Here is a 21367-nt window from a genome sequence, read left to right as displayed (position 1 = left end):
ATAAGTAACACAAAATTACAACTACACACAAAAGCATGCACTTGAAGTTTTATTATTTGAAAAGGATGTAGTTGAGTGACACAGGAACAGAGGTGAGAACATTCTTAGCAGTCACCACCCCTGTGGAAAGGAAACCCACATGCAGACCTAAGACGTTCAACATACAAGAATACATTCTGGAACTGTTTTGCAGCCTTCCTTTGGTTCAACATTTCTGTATCTATACATCTGTCAAGTTACACTGGTACTGAGAAGTAATTGGGATAAAAAAGAAAATAGAGGTGTGGATTTTCCACTCAAACCTGTTAAACAAAAGATAATAAGGGATTTATGTTCCAGAAGATAATGCTCATTTGCATATAGGATACAGACATATTCATCCATCCCAGTTTGGTGTGATGTCAGTATTTATAACCAATAGTAGTTTCCTACAACCAAGATGATGCTTAACAGTAAGATAATTAGAACTCATTCATGGTTATGCTCGACTGGAAGTACAGAGAGGCTTTTTGAAAAATATAATGATGCAAACTGTTGATAGTAAGTTAACATTTAGCTTCTTTAGTCTTCTATGCGAAATACTATCTCTATGCATTTGTTAAATGATAAATATTTATCTTTTGAAAAATTTAAAATGATGTCTTAATTATTTTATAGTTTCTTGGGCATATAAAATATTACCAGTAGTATTTAATCAACTAAAATTTAAATTGAAGTTGAACATATATTACTTAAAAATAAGAAAACATTCATTACGGAAGTGTCTGTCTTAACGTTATAGGCACACTTATAAAAATAAAGTAGAAGAATCCAATCCAAGAATCTTAACAGTGTCTTTTAAAAAATATAAAGCAACAACACATTTAATGAGCAAAATTCATTTACATGCCCGTGAAATATGTACAATGTACTGATTTTTTGTCATCTCTTATACAAACATCAGGCACAGACATTTTATCTGAGTAAAATACTTTTAAATGCTACATGTATGACACAAAGCCCCCTATAAAACAATGAGAAATTATATCACGGGCTTAAGGTCTACTTCTGACAGGAAATCCTATATTGATAATATTAAATTGCAGTTTTCTGGTTTCAGCATCCTACTTATTTTAGAGAATGTCTTTACTTTGTGGGTTTAAAAGAAAATCACTTACAAGGTAAATGTCAAGCAAACTTATTTAACCTACATTTAGATTTTAAATGCTTTTTTTAAAAATACAAAAACCTGATTTCTATTTTGACCCCTACAGGAATTGCTGTAGGAATCAACAAGTAGAATGCTGCAGGTAAACATTTAAGTTAAAGACCTATCCAAGTGTAATCTTCATCTAATTGAACTGTCTTTATTAGATGACTCATAATTTTCTGCTTTAGCAAAATTTTTATTTAGTTTCCTTTCAATTTCATTACTAGAAAAAATTGTGAAACTTTTTTCTCTTTTATTCCCTTATCTTACTTTTGCTAATAATTTAACTCAGCCTTATATTGAAAACAAACATAGCACTCTCACCTGGTGAGGGGTAGATGGGTAATAGCTCCACCGGTTCATAGTTTTCTGGTATTGACGGAGAAGCTTTACAAACTGTGGCCAGGTGATCTTGCTGAATCGTTTCATTCTGGTCTAAGAAAAGCACATAGGATTATCTCAGTACCTTATGCATCAGAAAAGACCTGGATGCAAAGGAAAGAATTCGAGATTCCTGTGGATATACTCTTAATGGTTAGTATGATCTGAGCAGAAGGGCTTTATATTAAAACAAACATAGCTCAGAGAGTACATTCACAGATGATCTGGAGAATAGAGAGAACCTGTGGTCAACAAAGCTGTGGTGGAAGAAACAAACAAAACGGAGGGAAAGAGAAACAAGAGCAAGATGACAGTTTGTTAATTTACTAAGATAAGCACCTTAGCTCTGCTTTTTTCCCACGTATGGTAGAAAAACCCTCAACCTCAGAGTCAGATGTAAGGGATGACTTAACTGAGTAACATCTGTGACATGAGCTAGTTTGTCTCTCTGGATGTTAGCTACCTTACAGAAGTAAAGGGGTTTACACACAGAGAGAACTCCCATAGGGAACTCACACAACTCATGATTAATAAACATTCTTCTTATGTTCTGTTTGGAGTCATCCCTGTGGACCTGGTCATACATTTATATAATGGGATTAAATCTTCCATTAAACTCAGTAGCATTTTCCTCTAGCATGACTTCCAGTTAACAAAACACACTTGTCTCTCTGTCTCTGTCTGTCTCTCTGTCTCCATCTACCTATCTATCTGCCAATCTATGTGTCAGTCTGCCTATTTTTATTTGTGTGTGTGTGTGTTGTATAAGTATGTGAATGTGTCCTACATGTAATGCAGAAGTCAAAGTCAGAAAACAGCTTTTGTGAGCTGGTTTTCCTTTTTACCTCGAACTTTATAGGGGTTGAACTATAAGGCTAGGTGGGAGACACATTATCTGCTGAGCCTTCTTTCTGGCTCTTCAATTTTTATAAAGTAGGACATCAGCATGATTTTAAGAATCACCACAGAATACTTGTTGTGTGGCTGTTGTCTGGAATAGAATCGATATTCTGAGAGCCAGCCCATTTGTAGCAGTCATGACAGGACGTGAGGCAGACTATGGACACAGTGTTCTCTGCAAGCTGACTGTGGAGAGTAGAATCCAAAGCGTACGGAAAAACTGAGGCAGGAAAATTGACTTGAGTTTTTGTCTGGCTTGAGGTAACTAGTAAATTCAAGACAGCTTTGTCTCTTTCTCAAAAGCAAAACAGAGCAACAAAACAAATAAAAACACTCTCCCAAATCAATCAACAACATACAATTCAATTTTTCCTACAAGCTTCTTTGCATCACTAGGATTTCATAATGTCCAGGAACGAAAGTGTGGATGATTGTGTGGGGAGTTTACCATGTAGTCTTGCATGCTCTTGCTTTCTTCAGACATCATGGCTTTCTGTTAAGAATAAAAATAACTTTGAAATGCAAAATAATATATTCTTTTTGTTGTTGTTGTTGTTGAGCTTCACACTGTCTGTGAGTTGTTTCTGGTGTGTTCCGAGCTTTCTGGGGTTAGTATCCCATTATCAGTGATTGCATATTATGTCTGTTCTTTTGTGACTAGGTTATCTCAGTCAGGATGATATTCTCTAGATGCAGCCATTTTCTTAAGAATTTGGTTAAGTCATTGTTTCTAGTAGCTGAGTAGTACTCCATTGTGTATATGTACCACAATTTTTGTATCCATTCATCTACTGAAGGACATCTGGGTTCTTTCCAGCTTCTGGCTATTATAAATAGAGCTTCTATGAACACTGTGGTGCATGTATCTTTGTTGTGTGTTGGAGCATCTCTGGGGTAAATGCCCAAAAGTGGAATAACTGGGTCTTCAGGTAGTACTATGTCCATTTTTCTGAGGAACCGCCAGACTGATTTCCAGAGTGGTTGTATCAGTTTACAACCCCCCAGCAGTGGAGAAGTGTTCCTCTTTCTCCACATCCTCACCAGCAAAGAATATATTTTAATTAAAATAGAACTGTATCACATCCCCCTTTCCTCCCTAGTCTCTCTCCTATTCCCTCAAATTAATAGTCTGTTTTCCTATATTATTGTTACATATATATATATATATATATATATATATATATATATATATATATATATATATATGTGTGTGTGTGTGTGTGTGTGTGTGTGTGTATACACACAAATAATTAATTACAACCTTAATAGTGTATCCAAAATAAATAAAAAAAATATGCCTCATGCCATTGGCTCTAAGGTCCTCTAAGTAATAAACTGCAATCTAAAAAAAAAAAAAAAAAAAAAGATTTCAATGCATACTATCAGACCTCTAAAAGCATTAAGTACTGACAAAAATATATTCATATAGTTTTATGCCAAAATGCTTTAAAACATCTGTACATATATCTCTCTTCTCTTTTTAAATAAAGTTGTAAGAAATAAAAAAGAATTTTACCATGCCAAAAAAAAAAAAAAAAAAAAAAAAAAAAAAAAAAAAAAAAGAAAGAAAAAAAAAAAAAACGCAAAAGAAAATCTTCTGGGAGGGCATTTCGCTAAGAGAATAGAAAAAGCCTTCATCTCAGACAGAATCTCATCAGATCCCTTTCAGGGAAATCTGCTTCACTTGGATAATCTACTGACAATGGTTTCTGTGTCATTGTAGCAGGGAAGTAGGGCTAATTATTTAATCAATTCAAGGTGATGTCCTTTTTTCCAAAAGTCACATTTTATAGTAATTTATGACTTCAAATCATCAGCACTCTTAGCAAAGTAGTAGTAAGTTGAAAATCCTTATTACGTAAAATTCTTAATATGCATTTTTGTTCTTATAATTTTGAAGTTTAAAGGAGTGAAGGGCAGAGGGAGAGGGCCAGTGGCTGAAGAGGAGGAAATGGAACCAGTAGGTCTGCCAAGCTGCCAAGGTGTCTGGCAGAATCCTCATGCCTTTCTTGGAGGAGCACTATCTTATCAGAGGAGTTGTGCCTCAGGTGAGCAACACAGAGAGAAAGTGAGCATTCCACGCACTAAGGAGGAAGACTGAGCATTCCACGAACTGAGGAGGAAGACTGTAGTCTTTGCTTCCGACTCCAAGGCTCACATCCAGCTGCACCTTCGCCCAGGACACCTAACTTTGCTCACCCACTTGGCTCTTTCTGCAGCATCGTGTATTTATTTGTTTTATGTTTGATTTACATCATTTTTAGCTCAGTATGGAAAACAGTATTATAGAGACAGGAAGAAGGCCTCCTGTGTAACTGTAGTGAAGGGGATGGAAGATCCTGGTGTACCTTCGATTTATTTTAAAAGTGCTTAGTTCCATGGAACCACAATTCGGCCATACACTGCATGCATGTGAGGAAGGCTGGTGACCTATGATCATGATTTATTTCAGACCTGGGTATGTGCCTGTTTCTACAAGAGTTTGATTTGGTTCTACTATATGCTTTGATGGATGCAGGAGTCAGGTATTTTTTCCCCCAGAGGTAGAGTCAGTGGTGTTTACCAAGTTCCAGTGGATAGCTCTACATCCAGGCCCACAAGGGACACACTAATTATATTCAGCGAAATATAACAAATTAACAAAGGACATGAAATAAAACCTGAATGGTGAAATAGCCTGAGAATAGGAAGGAAGGAATTGAGAAGTATATATTATCGATGTGCATTATATGAAATTATTAAAGAACAAAAACCATTTTAAAATAGAAAAATAACATTCATATAGTTCTACTTGTATGAGAAAAGATAGGAGTGATATTCCCAACAGGAGAATAAATAGATGAAAGAGTCCCTGAGACTGATTTTATTAGTAAATAATGCATAAGAACACTGAGAGCATCAGATGATCAGGCTCTGTGACTTAATGTGACTCGCTACTGTAATCCATATTAAATGTTGACTTGATTATTTATCACATTACACCAAAAGTTATTGCTGTGGTTGTTACTTCTGTCTCTGTTTTCAAATTATTGGTGGTCATGAATACCACATGAGTGAAATCTGCAGGGTGTATGTCACTTGGTGAAAGATACATCATAAAATATAATTTTTCTAAAAATAATTAAATAAAAGTATCCATATATACTATACATAAAATAAGGCCATGGACTCAAATCCACCTCACCCCTTGTACATATATATTACTGAGAAAAGTCTGAACTGTTTTAGATTTTTCTAATTGTGATCCATCCTGGATGTCATTTTTTATGCCTCTGTGTTCAAAGATCTCTGATATTCTCAGAGAAAGTGAATAGTTCTTGTCTTAACAAAAAGGAATGCATTTAAAAATAGTGAAATGTTCCTACTGAATAGCAAACTGTCAATCGGTCTCACACTAAGTTTACTCTGTCCTTTAGAACTTACACCCTGTATTTACTCAGAGCTTATGTTGCTATGGTGAAACACAGTGACCCAAAGGAAATTGAGGAGGGACAGTTTATTTAACCTTTTAACTTAAATGTCCATCACTGAGTGAAGTCAAGGCAGGAACTCGGGGAAAGAAGTTGGAGGCTGAAAGGGATATAGAGACCATGGGAGGGGCTCCTTCTCGCCGCTCACTCAGCCCTCTCTTCGGTGGAACCCAGAACAACCAGCCCATGCATGGCAGCATGCTCACTAGTCAGTCAGTTAAGAAAATGTACTACCACGTGGACAATTAGTGAGAACATTTTGTCAGCTGATGTTCCCTCTTCCCAGATGACTCCAGCTTATATAGAGTTGACAGAAAACTAGGCAGTGTACATGCTAATGTGTAAGCTAGTTTTCAGACACCATATAGCAAATTCAGTTTGAGCATGTTAGTAGAGGAGTATTGATCAAGACCTGTTAAACACCATTTTTTGAGGCTACTCTGTGTAAATAAGACCTTCATGCTGGATTTCAGATGCAAAAATTTGACTTATTCTAATAGCGAATTAAGAATATACATTAGCAACAACAAATTTCAATTGAAATTGCAAATGCATTTTAGTCCCCTATTCAAATGATGTGAAGTTCTATACTCCTTCCAAATCTGTCCTAGTTATTTTTCTCTGAAAGAGTCTAATTAAATTGTGGCATATTCTACGTTTGGAAACAGCGGTATTCATAAATTCCAACTTTGTGACTTGCAGTATTGGAAGGAATAAAATGTGCATGTGCATTAAAAATGAGTCCATTACAAGGACAACTCTTTGATGATTTTGCAAACAAACAAGGAAAGGAAGTGATGGACTGATAACAGGAAATCCTCCCCGTTATCCCTAACCTTTGGAGTGCGAGCACAGAATGACTCAACTCTTTCTCATCGGGACTTTCCCGTCCATTCAGAATATTTGTCTGAACAATCACCTCTCACAGCCCTGGGTGGTAAAAGATGCCAACTGAGTGGAGAGTGGGTAAAGCACACATGCACTTAAGGCACATCTCATCAGTGAAACAATGAAAGACAAACGTTACCTTTCTGGCACGCATGCCCATGGCCATGTCCATCATTTTCTGCTTGTATTGCTACAAAGTAAATGACATTTGTTATCCTAAGCAGGCATAGGAACAGTGAAAACAAAATACATTATGTTCCTATTTATAGTGGATGTCATTTGACTTACTTGTTGGGAAATGAAGTCAGAGACCTTTAAAATAAAGCAATATGATTATAGGGATAAAACCAGGTCATTTGTGACACGCCACTGGCATGTCTCTATCACTTCTGACACAGGTGGGCATGAGTGCTTGCACTAACTATGGCTCTGGATAAGAGCTTGTCTTTCAGAGTAACCTACTGAACACCTCTCTTCCTGCTTATAACACTCTACCCAAGTAGTATATTTCCTGGTGTAACAGCAGTATTATATATACCTATCAGAGACGAAATGATATTAGAATTTGGGGCAATTATTACGTGATATTGCTACTACTAACAATTATTATCATATTGAGACTATACAGTGAATTTGTTTAAAACTAAATTTTTTCTTTTTTTTTTTCATTTTATTGAAAATAGATTCTTGGGAGCACCTTCATGGAGACAAGGGGAGGGGGAGGGGAGATATTATTGGGGAAAGGGGATAACATTTGAAATGTAAATACAGAGAATATCCAATAAAAAAGGAAAACCACAACAACAACAAAAGAATCAGAGGGCTGGAGAGATAGTTCAGTGGTTAAGAGAGCTGACTGCTCTTCTAAAATTCCTGAGTTCAAATCCTAGAAATCACATGGTGGCTTACAACCATCTGTAATGAGATCTAATGCCCTCTTCTGGTGTGTCTGAAGACAGTGACAGTGTGCTTATAATAAATAAATAAATAAATAAATAAATAAATAAATAAATAAATCTTTTAAAAAAAGAAAATAGATTATTTTTCTTTATATAATATATCTCAACTGCAGTTTCCCTTCCTACCACTTTTCTCAGTTTCACTACTGGCCATATTTCAAAACTACAATGTTGGCTGCTTTAACACCATTTACTTTATGAATTTTAATACTTTACTTTCTGCTTCCCCAACAGATGACTTACCAGAGTGTGAGTGGTGGGGAAGGCCCGGCTCATAATTTGACTGGGTAGTTTCCTAGCAATGTGACATTGGTAAAGACCCTTGAGGGCTTGGGGTGGTTTGAACTTCTCAATGGATTGGTAACATTTGTTCTAGAAAGAGGGAAATAGTCACTGTTCACTTCAATGGTTCATTTTTTCTGTGTATTACAGCAGAGATCGAATTAAGTGAATTAGAACTTCAATTAGATAATCTATGATGGTGAAAATCTACCTGCATAAAGCTTACTGTAACAGCATTTCCATTTGTACTTACTGAATATTAAAAATGTTGTCTTATTAAAAATATTTCTAGATAAATTATATATCATATATAATCACAACGTTACACACACACACACACATATATACACACACAAGTTTTTATGATATATAGGTGATATATATTTTGTGATAGGAAGGGCAAGGCGAAAAGACTGAATTAGCTGTGTGTCTCATTTTCATTTCTTTCAACAGGGTCTCAAGGTCTTAGGAGATAGGAAAAGAACTTTGAATTTCTTTGACTCTAGGCACCAACATTCTTCAAAGTTGTTTAATCACTCTGGCTATGTCTGTTAGCACACATATAGCAGTTTGCTTAATTGAGCGGCATTGCAGTAAGTCCTAGAGACTTAAGTCTGATTTGATAGATTTCTTTCAGAGGTTATGTAAAAAAATCACAATAGCCTCTTTCTTCAGGAAAATTTTCATTTTTATGAGGGATGAAAGAAAATGGATTACACAAAATAGGCATACACATGTACATATGCACACATACATATACACATATTTACATTTATTTTGGGTGTACACATTTGTGTGTGTGTGCAGGTTGGCAAATGTATGCCACAGTGCCTATCAGAAATGTGGAAGTCAGAGAACAATTTATAGAAGTCCATTCCTTCCTTCTTTTCAGTCTGGAGGCTTGACCCTGAGCATCAGGCTTGGCAGCAAGCAACTTATGCTGCAAGCCACATAGCTGATGCATTTATTGGTCTTTATAATTTCCTAGAGCCACTGTTAAATGAACTCATAGTTTCATTAGAAGTGTTTTGAAGAGAGAACACTATTGAAACATTTTTTACGAAATATAAAAAAATGACAAAATATAAAAAATATGAAAAATATAACAATTAGAAATTTTTGTAAAAGAGAGGTCTCATTTGCAGTTCTTTTAACCTTTCATGGACAAATATTTTGACAATAAATATTTCAAAACAAATGTTTGTTGTATGTGGAACAATGAAATGCACCATGTTTTACATATCTTAAATATTTGCCTTTAGTATAATGCATGCGCACTGTGAGTTGAGACAACTGTGTGATGAGAGCCTCAGCTGGAACTGAATTACAAACTCCAAGACCAACCTCTGCCTCTGCCCAGAACGATGTTTTCCAGACCATGGGATGGCTGGTGTCAGGAAACCCTGCTGCTTGTCAATCTTTTGAGATATCTGTCTGCTATGCTACTAGAGAACGTTTAATGAGCAATGATGTAATTTGTGGTGGCATTACAAAGTCAGTGGAATAGTGTTTAGTGCACACGAACAACAAAAATATATACATCAAGTTACATTTACATATTTTATATACATGTACACACATTTATGCATGTAATAATAACCAAAGAAAAACTATTAATGTGATATTCTTGGGGGCATGGAAAGGGCTGGAGGGAAGAAAAGGAAAGGGGAAAATGATATAAATCTATTTCAATTAAAATATATTAAAAATATCCACATGTCGTGGGCAATACTTTGGCTGGAAATCAGAGCAAGGAAAGTAGATAAAGGATATTATTGCCTCCAGTCTTGAGGAACTAATTGTCTCACTGTGATGACATGAGTTGTGAGAACATCCAAAAGAAAAATGTAGCTGTGATTCTTCCTGAAGTTATGACTTGTATGAGAAATTTACTGTTTTGTTTTCATAGCGATCTTAGCTTTATGGTGAGTAGCTTCTTATAAGATACACAAGCCACTAATAATTTATATTGATTTTATATTTCATATTGATAAACATTATAATTTGAAATTATTTATTTTATGTTTATTATAATTATTTTAACTTATGTAACTTGAAAGAAAATCACTTACCTTCATGGGAGCTTCAACCGATTCCTTAAGAAAGAAGAATAACATTATTCACATGGTTTCACCCTACTGTTAAACTAGTGTATTAGAGAAAACTAGTTGAACAATTGGGGTCCAAATTATTACTCCTGAGCAATTATTAATTGAAAATTTCATAAACTAAGTTAAATTAATTAGAACATCAATTATCAGGAACATAAAGATTAATGCCTACAGACAATAGGCACGTGACACAGAAGATCACATAACACAAGTCTGATGATGGGCATGCCATAGGAAACTTGTGTCTGCACTTCTGAGATCAGGTCAAATGAGCTTATTGGTATCCAGCAGGGCAATATGCCTTCTAAACCCAGGGCTGTACATCTAGGAGCTCCCAGTGTCTTTGTTTCCCAGATCTCTTTCCTAATCATTTTGATATTCCTACCATGTTCATCACTTTGAAATTCTTAGCATAGAAGTGACCCACAGTCTCCTAACCCAAATCTTCACTTCCTCCCAGTGTACAAAACCAAACCCAAACCAAATCCAAAAGCAAAGCAAAGCATAACAAAACAAAAGCAATTCGATATTTAAATGTAACAGAAAACCTAGAGTGTGTGGGTGTTAAGAATTGAGAGCTACATCACTGTGCCAATGTTTGATGCTTCTAATCAAACCAGAAGGCAATGGAAGGCTTTTGATTTGACACCGGTTAGATTTAAGCTGTACCTGGGGTTGATTTCAATATATGATTCCTACCATGAAAGAGCTCATGGGAGAGGGTGATTGGGAGAGGAAGCACCTTCATGGAGGCAATGACAGGGAAGAGGGATGGGATTGTGGGAAAGGGATAACATCTGAAATGTAAATGCAGAGAATATCCAATAAAAAAAAGTTAAAAAAAAGCAAATAAAGAGCTCTAAGCAGGAACCACTGGGTGCTGTGAGGATGGCCACCTTCAGCCCTCACTCACACAATGACAGTATATTTTGGTAAGGGCTTCATGAGAAGTCTACTTGCAGAAAAGTCAGCTCTTCTTTTGCACGGACCTATTTATTGATGGTCAAGTTTGAACTTGAATGAGCCTTTAGGTGCTTTCTTGAGAAAGAATAACAAATACTACAAATCTGGAAACCCTCAAATTAATTACATACTTGACTGAAAATGTGCTTATAAAACCCAGTGCTAGGCATAAGAAATATATACCTATTAATATTTTATACAAATAAAAACCAAAGTCTGGAAACCACGTGAAATGTTCACTGTTATTTCTAAATGTTAAAAATTATTTTAAGGAATGTAATAATCCCTACAGGATCATTAATATAAGGTAGGGACATTGAAACATATGTTAATTGACTGAATCTCCTTTGGTAAAAAATAAAAGAGATTACAATGACTCAAAGAAACAAGAACCATTTTTTTTATTGTTAAAGGGAGAGGGAAAAACTCTCCTCCTTAAAAAGTAAACTATTACTTAAATATTAAATGTAAGGCTTTATGGATGTCCTCAGTATGGCACGAATATTGTATTACTGAATGCAGTAGTACAAACCAGAACTTTAAAGTAAACAAAACTCACCATTTGGGGAAGGTAAATGTTCTTTACAGTTTCCTTAAATGGAAAAAAAAAAAAAAAAAAAAAAAAAAAAGAAGAAGAAGAAGAAAAACAATATGACCTATTTTTTTTCCTATAGCGTTGATCCTGAAACATTTTCCCTGTATATACAAGAAAAAATTACCCCTTCCATAATTGCAAGAATCAAATGGATTCTCCACCACTGCAGGAGTCTTGTTATGTCTGAGAGCCAGTAGGTACACTGGATGTGAGCTAAAAGAGGAAGAAAGTCTTCCTGCTCATTCGTTGTGTGCCCAGAGTCAGAGGAGGTCATTCTTAATACAGGTTGTTAGATAACAAACAGCTACTCGAGATTAAGTCAGACAATGCGTTCATAACTCCTTTTCAGTTTATTTGGCATTATTTGCTTTATGCTCTACTCAAAAAAACATATACCACCAGGGTCATCAATATGCTTTTGGCAACAAATATATAAGGCTTACTTATGAGTATATTAATTTAAATTTAAATGAGTGAATTAAAAATATTATTCATTAACTGAATAGAAAAATGTAAGTAGAAAAAGAGAAGGGTGAAAAGAATGTAGAAATTAAGGATTTTAAAGAACGAGGACCACTAATGAATTCTTTAGATGCAGTAGAATCTGTGAATAAAATATATTAATTGATTCATGTGACTATATTGTGTTTCACTGAATTACATTTTTTAAATAAATGGGTGTTATTATAATTCTATTCTTTATAAATGATTTTGGTTTATAAATTTGGGTTGTTTGATATTTAAACTTTAATTTTCAGATTAAATTTAAATTGGCACAAAGAAAAGCATTTCTTATTTATGTGCTTTAACTGCTATATCCGAAAAAAGAAATAAATGAATTTTTATGTTACTTTCTGAATTGAATTGTGGCAGTTTTAGGTATAATGAACCAGCAAGGTACTGGACTTGAGTTGCTATGGAATTTAGATTCTGTCCATTTTAAAACGAGCGCTAACAAATGGTTCACAAATCCTTTCCTGGGTTTATTCATAGTGGGCTATGCAACTGATATGCAATGATAATATATCTTTTCACAATTATAAATAAAATACCTTCTTGTTAAGAGAAAATAACATTAATTTCATAGAAACATCTATTTGTCAAAATTAATATATTAAAATGATCAACTTTACCTGACTGGGAAAAATGACCACATCCATATTCTGCTTAACGTTCTACAAAATAAAATTAGATTTTACAATTTTGACAAAAGGTTAAAATATATTTAGTTTACACAGTAAAGAGTTACTTCTTGAGAGTTATTCATGGACTTCTTAGAAAGAAAGAAAGAGTTATTTACTTCATAAATATTTGCACTATCTACAAAGTTTTAATTTATACTCACCAGTCAATGGGTAGATAATACATTTGCCTGAATTTTAGAGGAAAGTTGATAAAAGTCTTGCTCTTTATATAATGAACCTATCATATTTCAGGTAATCAATTCATTTTTACCATATTGAATGAACAGCTTTCCAGCATCAAAACACACAGCAATTAAAACATTATCTATTTCCCCTGAATATTTTCCATTTTTCTATTCCTGTTTCCTGACATTTTTATTCTGATTTTAATTTTTTGAAATTAAAATATAATTACTTATTTTTCTCCTTTATCTTTCCTTCCCCCAAATCTCCTCATGTAACACTTCCCCTGCTCTGTCTCAATTTTCACAGCTGTTGGTCGGTCTCTTACTGTTTAATTATTGTCACATATACATATTCCTAAATATATAGATATAATCTTATCAGTCAACATGTTGTTATTTGTATGTATATAATTTCCCTGAGCTATGAGCAAATACTTAGGTGTCATTGATTACTAGATAATACACCACCATTTTTTTTATACATTTGAGCTTAGGAAGCCATTGGGAAATTTACATTTAGTATGAATCCAAATAGGTTTTCGGGGTCTTTATTCCAGCTCCTCACACCCCATTATGTGTAGGTCAGCACATATGCTTACTAACTGAAACTATTGTATTCATATCAAGGTGTCTTACCTCACTGGAGAAGTAGGGCTCCATCCTCTATAAAAACATTTAAAAAAAAACAAATACAAACTTTGCTTTTGTGGCTTATTCATAATGTGGTGTTATCTTGTTATTTTGTAAAGGGATGTGACATATTTTTGGGAACGCTTTGGTTTTCTTTTAAAAACAACAACGGTTTAAAGTGCTGTTGGTTACTGCTGTACCAGAAACCTCTGAGCAATTTAACACATTAGGCATGGACTTCACTTAAATCTATGGAACTTGAATATATTTTACTTTCAGTTTTAAAAACTGGGTAAGAACCACAAGAATTTGGAGGGAAGTGTGTTGGGGAATACAGGGAATGTTGTAGGGGGGAAATGTGAGGTAGACAGGACTATATTTCATATACATGCTATAACATTTTTAATGGTGAGACCCATGAAATGACTGAGCAGATAAACATACTTGCTGTCAAGACTGACAATAAACATTGATTCCTCAGAATAGCACAGTAGAAAAAAAAATGGATTCTCACAAGCTGTTCTTTGACATACAGATACAACGTGGCATATATACACATATGCATCAGAAACCCTATAAATGCTCAAAGAAATAAGTGTAAGTATCTTATTGCTAAGAGAAATATTATTATAAAGTCACGTAATAAGACAAAGTGAACAAACTCTGAAATTATTCTTAAAACATATTGCAGATTAGTAATATTTGTATCATTACAAATTAAGGGTCATGATGTCATCACTCCCCTCAACGATTCTCTTCTTGTCACTCAATCTGACACATTCTCTTGCTCACTTTTTTATTGCTTAACCAAAGAACATGTCACAGGAAATGCATAAAAGAAAGCAATTAATTTGAGCTTACAGTTATAAAGGGTCAGTGTCCGTGATGGTACTGAGATGAACAGAGAGAGACAGAAGGTACAGATGAATGCTTCAATCTTGACACAAGTAGGAGGTAGAGAGAGAAACCACCGAGGAAAGTCTTTTCCAACCTCAAAGCCCACCAACAATGACAAATCTCCAATAAGATGTCATCTAATCTTTCCCAAACAGACTTACGGACTGAAACAAGTCTTCAAATATCTGAATTTGTGAGCCCATTTTGTTCAGACCATCATCTAAATTAATGGTTTGCCTTATTAAAGAAACTCAAGATAGTTCTCTTTAGTTCTCATGCAAAAAATAGAAATACTATACACAAATAGATTAATAACATGGCATAATATTTGGGTAGTTTTCTAGTGTAGCAGCCACTTTGTTATTTCATGTTATTGTAGTTGGGTCATAATTATTACTTTAGATTGCATTGTATGAGAGTATGTACATAACCCATTAGTAGGCATGTGTATAGTAGATAAAATGTGTGTGTGTGTGTGTGTGTGTGTGTGTGTGTGTGTGTGTGTGTGTATTATGTATGTATATATGTATGTATATAGTGCCTACATGGAAATTTCACTTCTATGTTCTAGTGTCTTTGATATCTGAAGGTACTCTGCAGGCTACCAAAGGAGAATCATAAAAGAAACTCATCCCAGCCACAAAACAATCTATAATCATTCTGTTTTTAATATATACTAGGGCAATGAAGGCACAAAACTTGTGAGAGTAATCAATTCCTGATTTGACTTAAGGCCCACTCATGAGTTGGAACACATGCTTGGAAGACCAAGAAACAGAGACTAGATAGTCCAGAGACCTAAGGCAAAACCAAATACTGCTGGTCTTAATAAAAAAGCACAAAAATGACTCCTAATGATATTCTGCTATATTCATAGATCAGTGTCTTGTTCAGTTATCTTCAGACATACTTCCTCCTGAAGTAAATAGGAATAAATACAGAAAGAGACCTACTGCCACGAATTATGGATAGATAGATAGATATAGATAGATGGAAAGATAGATAGATATATGATAGATAGACAGATGATAGATAGATAGACAGATGGTAGATAGATAGATAGATAGATAGATAGATAGATAGATAGATAGATAGAGAGGGAGAGAGGGAGGAAGAGAGAGGGTGGGAGAGGAAGAGGGAGATGACAGGAACTACACAGATCTGTACCAGGTTTTCTAAGTAAATATTACAGCTTTTCGTTCACTGTTTTTATGAGACTCTTGAGTGTATGAATGGAATGTTTCCTGGTTCTTGTGTCTTCTTTTGGGCTCTTCTATTTATAAAAACTTTAGTTGAATAAATTTTCTTTACACTATTCTTCTGTTTTTTTTACACTGTTAAGTTTTCGGATATATTATTGTCATGGCTTAGTATAATTCTTAGTTTTATAAAATGGTTTTGTTTTAATTGTCAATCCTGTCACAGTTTAAACATGGTACAGGCATATCAATATCACAGAATCTTAAAATGATTTACTATAACAACATTCTATATGATCTCCTTTCATTTTTATTAACCATCAAAGGTAACATGGAGCAAGCATTTGGCTTGAAATTAAAAACATGAAGATTAAATTTTTATATGAAGAACTGTCTTGTAAGCTCAACTGTCTATGCTAATTTCCAACAATATGTAATTTAGTGTCTGAATTTTGTAACCTGCTAAACAATCCACTCTAATTTTACTTGAAGGTAGTTCATCTGACAAAAGAAATGTTGAGAACTTTGAGTGTTAGGAAGAAAGGGAACGTGTGGTGAAGACAAAAGAGGGAAGCTTGAAAAGTTATCTTTTAATTATCATGAATTTTTCCCTTACGTCTCCCTTAATGATCTCCAGGTGTAAGAAGTGACAAACACTAGTTAATCTTCACGAACAGAGCATTGTAGACACAAAATAAATGATGTCTATGTGTGGAGGGAGGTGAGCAAGAGGGATGGACACCATGGATGGTCAGGTAAAAGAACCCAATCAGATAATCTTATTGAAGAAGTAAGCAGAGTATATGTGCACTTTTGAAAACATATCACGTGATGTACCCAAGCTTATCATTTATGACATGAATATTGCTGTATTATATGCACTAGAGTAGTGGGAGAGTAATGTACACAGCTCCCCTATTGCTTCTCTATTTTAACTTAGATTCTGAACCACTGTATTCAAGAACAGTGACTTGTCTTTTATTTAGTTGAACTTTTCATTTTTAGCTATGTCTTTCTTGTGGTTTAAAATTTTTTTATCAGAGGAATGAAAACAATTCATTGTTAAATTCAAACAGATATAGAATGAATCTCCCTAACTTTGTAAGGAGAACAGTTCATAAAGATCACACCCATCTTTATGGCTGGTATGAAACAGGGCCAGTGCTATCTTCAATTACATGTATGTATATGTTCCTATTGGCGCAATATGCTCACCCTTCATCTGTGTAAATGAGACTAGAACGTCTACATTTTTCATGGTACTTACCTGCTTAGTAAGAGCAACAGCCAAAAGGCAAGTAAGAATGATGAACTTCATGATTAATGAGTCCCGTCAAACAGATAAGAAGTCAATAATTTTCTTTCTTTAATATCAAATATGTCTTCAATTTGTATATTACTTCATCTCTTCTAATCAAGAAAAGAATGGCGATTGACAAAAACAGATTAATTTGGAAATTGTGTATGTACATGTGACAAGTTCTTCAGAGGGCATGATATGAAATTTTCAGTTCTTAGATAAGGAACCTCCTTTCAGCCATATTAAATTAAGATTATTTATCAATTTATTTATATTTGCTATCATATTTCAGGAGCTTCCATAGACCCAAAAGCTTCAAAGTGATCTATAGTATCTATATGTATATAATCTGTGAGGATATATTTTATGTTTATGTATATGTGATTGTGATACCAGTGTGCAAGGATGCACTCATTGCCAGTTCTGTTAGGCCTGTAGGGGGCGCTAGAATGAGCCAATTGCCGTGTGTGAGGGACCTGGACTCAAAAGTATAAGGGGTACGCTCCATCTCTGAGTCATCTCTTCAGCCCCAGGACATGTCCTTTAAAATTAATTTTCAATCTTAGGGAGAACAAAATACCAATAAACAGAGAACCCATGGATAAAAGAATGCTCCCTTAAGTCACATTGCTAGGTTTCTAAGCCTCATTACAGGGTCTCAAAGCCACCTCAGTAAGTCTGGCTCCTTAATGGGAGGATAAAATACTGTGTTAGGCATCAAGACTTCAGGCTTTGGAAGGCCACCTACTATGGTGCCCTTCATTTCCCAATGCAGATAATGACAGACCTTGCAAGATTTCTAAGATTCCTTCAACTCAATTTGTCTTTATCCTAAGACTACATACAACAAGCCATCAAAATAAATAAACAGCAACAACATCTGAAAAATGAAATAACATTGTTCTCATTCTTTATTTGGTTTAAGGTTGGTATAAGGGAATCCCATCTTTATATCCTACAAAAATTAAATTATGTTAAAGGGCATTTTCTAAAACAGTACTAACTATGCTAATGACATAACTATACACAATTGGGAAATATGTACATGAAAGCATTTTTCTGTATTAAGAAAAATACTTGCAATGCCTAAATTTATAAATATTTTTCTTATTTTCATTTTTATTGGATATTCTCTGTTTTTACATTTCAAATGTTATCCCTTTTCACCCCACTCCCACCCTTTCTCCACTGCCTTCCCATTGCCACCACCCTCTCCAACCTCTGCACCTTGACATTCTCTGACACTGGGAAAATTAGCCTTCACTGGATCAAAGGCCTCTCCTTCCATCGATGCCAGAAAATGCCATCCTCTGCTACATATGCAACAGGAGCCATGGGTCTCTATGTGTACTTATCAATTGGTGTTTTAGTCTCTGAGAGTTCTGGAGGGTCTGGTTGGTTGATAATGTTCTTCCCATGAAGTTGCAACCACTTTCAGCTCCTACAGTCCTTTCTCTAGCTCCTTCATTGGGGTCCCCATGCTCAGTGTGATGATTAGCTGGAAGTGGCTCTGGCCAAGCCTCTGAGGAGGCATCCAGATCAGGCTCCTGCCAGTAAGCACTTCTTGGCATCAACAATAGTGCCTGTGTTTGGAGGCTGCATATGGGGTGGATCCCCTGGTGAGACAGTCTCTGAATGATCTTTTCTTTAATCCCTGCGCCTCTATTTGTACCTGTATTTCCTCCCATGAGTGTTTTGTTCTATAATTATTTTTCTACCCCACTAAAATGCTGGTTTGTTTAATTTTCTGGAAAAATTGTTTTTTCATATATCATATTTGTTCATATCCTACTGATTTCAGGAGCATTTAATTCTGAAATATAATATAATAAATATTTCCTCTTAATATTCACTTTTTACACATAGTTAAATCAATTTTGCACATATTTTATGTTTTTCAGATAAAGTAAATTGGATTGGACAAACATTGACTGTTAAATGTTTTCCAGTTACATGCTTTTTTAACATGTTGACAACAGAAACATAAACAGATGTGATTAATAAGCAGCTGCTTTATCCAAGCACAGAGACAAGCATAAGATACTCATAAATAAATATTAATGTCTGGGTACCAAACATCAAACACACCATCCCTGGATTTCCAAAACCCTTATTTTGGTGACCTCACCTTTTAACTAAGACTTAAACACTCATTATTATGTGGATTTGTTTCTAGTGTCTATATGGTAGTTCCTGCTACCAACGCCAAAAGAAGAAAAAAATTGTTAGTTTTTTTTTTTTTTTTTTTTTTTGTTTTAGTAAAGATATACAATCTCAAAAAACTTTAAGGTACTGGGCATTAGTTTCTTTAGGGTTTTTTGGCATTATATTGTTTTAAACTAATCTTTGGCATGCAGATGAGTACAAATATGTACATGTTACCTTGCTTCCTAAGCTGCAGACAGGCCGTCCAGGCAATGAGAGACCTGCCATGAGTTACCCATCCCCATTTAAACCTCCTTTCTCTCCGATAAGGCAACTGTGTGGTTTAAAATAACCTTCTGATTCTTAGAAGTCACGGTGATTAGAATTGCTCCCCTTTACCTTTGTATCCCTTATTCGCAGAAGTTCTTCCACGGAGAATGATTTAGAACATGATAGCACTGGATAAGGGGGGCCTGACTCTGACGTCAGCATTACGCTTACCTGGGCTCTGAGCTTGCGCAGCTCACTGCTGCCCTGCACTGGATGCACTGTCCAGTGGGTGGGTCCCTGTAAGTGCTTTGATGTCTCTGTACTTCAAATGTTTATAGACATTTATATTCTTCACAAATCCTAAACTGTGTATTCTGAATTATGAGTTAAGTCAAAAATGTTCGCCTCATTTTTGCGACTTCCACGTTGTCAACATTTATATATAGCGGATGATGAAAAATTTAACTGTCTGGATAAAATGCTAACTTCCACGCATCTATAAATATTGGCAAATATATCATTTTAAAAACCTAAGTTTTGGGGTTAGCTGAAGAATTAATATTTCAATTTTAACAATGCTGGTAATTTTGTGTAGAAATCTGTGTGTCATTAACAACAAACATAACTGCACTTTAACAATGCAAAAACACCAATAAGTTTTAGGTCCTCTTATCCGTGATCCTCTTTGTAAAATCCATTCCTTCAACAGTTTTTTAAATATTTTCTTTCTAAAACAGAGGTAAAAGTTAATTGTGTGGAGCTAAAATATATTTTGTGAGTTTTGTACTATCTAGGACTCAAAATATTTATCATTTAAAGCCACACAAAAAACCATCCTAGTAATTTTCACTTCTGGTCTTGGCACACACACACAGATACACACACACTCACACACACACACACACACACACACCCATACACCACATCCACAATGTTTCCAGAGAATATCAGAAACCATTGTGGTTCCTCCATTTCAGAACGCCCTTCATTCAAATTCTATGTCGCAGTATTTCATATGTCCAAGAACACTAGACTCAGATTTGAAGGCATTATTGAAGTAATCTTTCAAATACTTGATAAAAGAGATTTAAATTTTTCACATTTGCACCCACAAATCTACTATCACTAAGAAATTAGAAAATATGATTAAAATTATACACATTCCTGTTTGAATATTTTTAATTGGTCAATAAATGCCAGGAATTATTCAACTATCTTGAATAAAACAAAAATTTAAAAACCTATAGTTATTATAATAAAATAAACACTACTGGTTATAAGTAAATGGCTTAGAAAAGAAAATTCATTAGCACATTGCCAGTACAAGAAAAAGAATTGTTAATGTATGGAAAGGCTAGTGTTATTTCAGTGGATTTCAGATAGACTCACTTCAATTTTTCAAGTGCACAGTTTAACATTTAATATCTTACAGAGAAGATGATTTTTGCAGTTCATTGAGAAAGTTATAAACAAAAAATCCCATAAAGTGCAAGCAAAACATACATACTGATTATTGAGCTAGAAAGAGTTGTATTGGTTACATTAGGAAGATTAATATTTGATTATTAAAAATAAACCCATTTGGAAATACTTGGAAATGTTTATAGGTTCCATGTCTGAGTAGCAGTAGTCTTTGGAAGAAAAACTCCAGAGTGAATTAATGTGTGTTGTAGAGAATGAGTTGTAGTATAAATACCTAACTGATGTAATTGTTAATATCATCATTATTAGATATTAAACTTAAACATGAAGCCTGTGAATATAATCTGTGTTTGAAAATAAAAAAGGTTGTTCTGTTGAACTCCTGTCTTCCTAAGAA

The 21367-nt window shown here is 34.6% G+C and overlaps 1 protein-coding gene across 1 annotated transcript; it reads right to left on the bottom strand.

Moving 5' to 3' along the window:
- Positions 1–296: 296 nt before the first annotated feature.
- On the bottom strand, positions 297–17151 carry LOC308415940 (alpha-S2-casein-like B; the record flags this gene model as incomplete). The annotated part of the gene is made up of 8 exons (XM_080910954.1): positions 297–302; positions 1514–1624; positions 8031–8159; positions 8281–8321; positions 10138–10165; positions 11703–11735; positions 12872–12913; positions 17101–17151. The coding sequence occupies 8 exons, from the start codon at positions 17149–17151 to the stop codon at positions 297–299; spliced, it is 441 nt and encodes a 146-aa protein (XP_080767080.1).
- Between the last annotated feature and the right edge of the window lie 4216 nt (positions 17152–21367).

Source organism: Micromys minutus, assembly GCF_963924665.1.
Source record: "Micromys minutus genome assembly, chromosome: 1".
NCBI lineage: Eukaryota > Metazoa > Chordata > Mammalia > Rodentia > Muridae > Micromys > Micromys minutus.
The sequence above is the reverse complement of the archived record's forward strand: the minus strand, read 5'-3'. Positions and strand labels throughout refer to the sequence as shown.